At 53.5% G+C, this 3,611-nt stretch overlaps 1 protein-coding gene across 1 annotated transcript in view; it reads left to right on the top strand.

The window, feature by feature from the left end:
• The window catches only part of TNFRSF13B (TNF receptor superfamily member 13B), a 6,334-nt gene extending 4,685 nt beyond the window's left edge, over positions 1-1,649 (top strand). Inside the window, exon 4 of the mRNA XM_009645948.2 lies at positions 1,321-1,649. Within this exon, the coding sequence (XP_009644243.1) occupies positions 1,321-1,595 (275 nt within the window). The 3' untranslated portion in view covers positions 1,596-1,649. The remainder of the gene's footprint in view (positions 1-1,320) is intronic.
• Positions 1,650-3,611: the final 1,962 nt, after the last annotated feature.

The following is a 3,611-nucleotide window of genomic DNA, read 5'->3' as shown; positions in this document are numbered from 1 at the left end:
ATGGGGGCCCTGGGGAGCTCCCAGGTAGCGCTGGGAGGGACAGGACGCAGCGCCAGCTCGGCACGGGGGGGTCGGGAGAGAAAGCAAACGACCCGCAATGTGGGGCAGCCTGCGCCTGGAAGAGGAGCAGGATGGAATCCCCGTGCCCAGATTCTCCCTCGTAACGCCGTTCCCTGCTCAGTCGCTGCCTTGCAAAGCCTCAGGCTCACGCAGGGAGCTGGGCTGAGGGCCAGAGCCGCACCAGCAGCTCTCCAGAGGCTGAGCTGTGGGGAGGAGGAGTTGCAAAAAGCCAACCCTCGTCCAAAACGAGCCACCTGCCCGAGGAAGACCTGGGGCTTTCGTGGCAATTGCAGCTCCGGGTTCCTTCACTTGGGGCAAACGGCTGCCTGGCAAAGAACCACAGTAACACGGGCCACTTGCCCCTCCGAAAAGGCTAATGGTGCAGCCGGGTGGCTGAATTACCTCGCAGCATCAAACCCTGAAGTTTGAGCCCTGGAACCAGAGGGGCCTCACAAGTCTTTGTGAGGAAGGATAGGGAAAGGCAGGCAGTTAACATAGAAAAGGTGGTTTTATTCTGCCTTCTCCTCTCCTCCCCTGCCTTTAAAAATAAAAATGTCTGTCTACCTGTTTATGTATACACGTACATGTTTACATACGTACACTTCAAAGCCAGTCGTGCTGGATGTCAAAAATCACAGAGAAAAAGCCCACGAGCCGGCGTGTGGCTCCGAGTCCCCCTCCAGCAGAGCTGTAATTCAAGCCATTCCCGTCTGCTTTGGTTGAAGGACACGGTGGCATTGAGCGTTCACTTTTAAGGGAGGCCGCCAGGCTCAGAGAGATTTACTGTATGCTTTTTAATACCCCTGGTCTGCCCTCGCTCCTCAGATGATGGAGCAGAGCCCCCGGGCAGCCAGCGTCCAGCCCACGGAGCGTGGCGGGGCCCTTGAACCGGCTGGCGGGCCTGCGCTGTTGCATTTGCATACGCTACAAAAGCAGCATTTAATGGAAAGGCAATTTACATGTAACATTATAAATATTACAATTGCTTTAGTGCTAAACCTCCAGTCTTCCTGTCCCCGGCGCTTTCCAATTCCCCCCTCAGATCCCCCCTCCCTGCTGGCAGGACTAGGGCTGAGCAGGCAGGCGACGCATTACGTACAACACACGGTGCCGTGGGCTTTATGGAAGTGGTGGGAGGTGGATGCCCTCTCTGGTTCCAGGACTGGCTCTTTGTAGGCTCTAGTGCAGCTCTGCAAAGCATTTCTTGGGTAAAAAGTGCTCCTAAACCCCCCTAAGCTAACACACGTAGTTTGTTTGCAGATCGCCTGGTGGAAGCGGGCAGCGTTGGTGATGGATCCACCGGCAGCAGGGTCCCAGAGCCAGTGGAAACCTGTGGCTTCTGCTTCCCTGGCCACGGCTCTGCTGTACAAGAGACCAAATCGTGCCACAGCACCTCCTATCACATAGGGGAAAGAGCTGCTCCCTCTCACACCGGGATATGCAGCACGGGAAGTGCTGGGGCCATTCCCAGCCCTGATGACGGCCACTTCAAAATCATATGTTCTCCTTCACAAGAGAAGACGCTCACGGCATGACCGGAGTGAACGTGCCTGCACAGGATGAGCACAGAGGGATGCTCCCTCCACCCCCAAAACACAGCTGCTTCACCCTCTGTTTCCAGTGACTGTAACAGCTTCTACCAGGACCGGCGGACCTGGCACGGTCTTTGCCCAAGGGCTGTAGGCTACAGACAGGGCTGTAGGTTACAGACAGTGTGGTTTTCTTCCACTCAGGAAATGAAATTCTCGTTATTCTCGTGCACTCCCGGTGATAGAAGTCGCTTCCCCATTTAGCAGCATCTTCATCCTCTAACCCGACCTGTGCAGACCCGTCCGTGCGTCCCAGTCGTTGGGAGCGATGGTCTCACTGGGGCTTTCCATCCTGGTTCAACCATCAGCATCGCTTTGTCTCCGCAAAGGGTGTTGATGCAGAGCCAGGATCAGACTGTGGCATCCACCGGTCCCCGCGGACAGCGTGCCTTTCCCTGCTTGAAAACCCCACCATGCGGCACAAGCGGTTCACAAGCAGAGCTGTAAGCATCTCAAACGTGGACTTAGACCCAAGAAGCTACTCATGGAAGTTACAAAAGTCCACTGAATGCCACGGCCATGTTCTCAAAGACTGGCATGTTTTCTGACTTTAACAGATGTTTCTTGCCAGAGTATTTGGTAAGACACAACGTGGAAAGCTCCACTGCCAGCTTTCAATGCTGCTTGGGAGGGGAGGACAGGTCATGGGGGATGGCAAGGCTTTGCCTTGTGAGAGGACACAACGCTGCATGGGAGGAGCAGGGACAGGCACCGAAATCCTCGATGCAATTGGCTTTAAATGTGAAAATTCATCCAAGTCTGAGAACTTTCTAAAAGACTGCATTTATGTACGTCTGGTCTGGGTTACTCAAAAATAGCTGGTAAGAGTGATGAACCAGCTAGAGATACAGCTGCTTTGAGGGAAGATTTTTATCTGACCTGGCTTTGAAAGCTACTATGGAAAAATGTGGGTTTCAACACGTAACTTGAAGTTCTCATTTTCACTGAAGGAGAGTGTAGAAATTTTTTGCTTGGTGAGGAATCACTCCTGGTAGGAGCTCATCCCCTCCACTTGCTCAAACTAGAGCTTCAAGCTTGGAAGAATAAATATGAGTCAATATATGCACAAATTGGTGCTGGGAAAGTAGACAGCTGGAGAAAGCATGAGCAGATAGTTATAACAGACTCTGTCCCCTCCGTATTATATATTTCTTTAAATGTCAATGTTTTCTTATCACTAAAGAAGGCACCGCCTGGGGGGTGACCATGACAAAGCCAGCGCCACGAGTGATGTCCGGTCACAAAGCAGAAAAACGTTAGGACCACGTGAAACCCCTTAGAGCTAGAAAGTGTAAGAGGTGAGGACCAAGAGCCCACGGGCTGGTCCAACAGCTGGTAACGTGGGGTAAAGTTTTGTTGCCTTGAATTGCTCCAGGAACCAAATGGACAATTCTCCATCTCGTTATCCTTGCATGTTGACTTTCATCTCTTCCATCTCTTTAGCAAAGTCCTTATCCCGCAGTTGCACAAGGGATGAGTTTTGTATCGTGCTGCGTTTGCATCCGAGGGGAGAAAATAAGCCTTTTCAAAACCAAAATCTCGTTTTACTCGGATGGGTCTCCTAAACACCACCCCACGGTGTGATGGGGAGAGCAAGGGCTTACCCACGTGCGTGGAGAGCGAAACACAGACCCCGGCCACGAGCAAGCCGCGGGCAGGGCACAGCGACAGCCTCCGCTGGCTGGGCCTCTCACACTTGTCACTTCCCACCCTGCCTTGGTGCCTGTGGGCCTCTCGCCCTCCATGCCTCTTCTACTTCCCACTCTCTGGACCTGAAGACCCCCTTGGCCTCCCACTCCCTCTTGGCCTCCCCTCCTGCTGCCTCCTGGCATCTCCTTTCACGGAGCCACCCCCTAGGGGCATCCAGCTCCATAGCCTCATCTTCCATGGCCTTAACGCCCGTCATTTCTCTCCTGGGGAATCTGCTCCAAAGCCCTCTGGTCTCACGGTGTCAGTTCCCAT

This window comes from Egretta garzetta, unplaced genomic scaffold (assembly GCF_000687185.1).
Source record: "Egretta garzetta isolate BGI_Z169 unplaced genomic scaffold, ASM68718v1 scaffold299, whole genome shotgun sequence".
Taxonomy (NCBI): Eukaryota; Metazoa; Chordata; class Aves; order Pelecaniformes; family Ardeidae; genus Egretta; species Egretta garzetta.
This window is presented reverse-complemented; position numbering and strand designations above follow the sequence as displayed.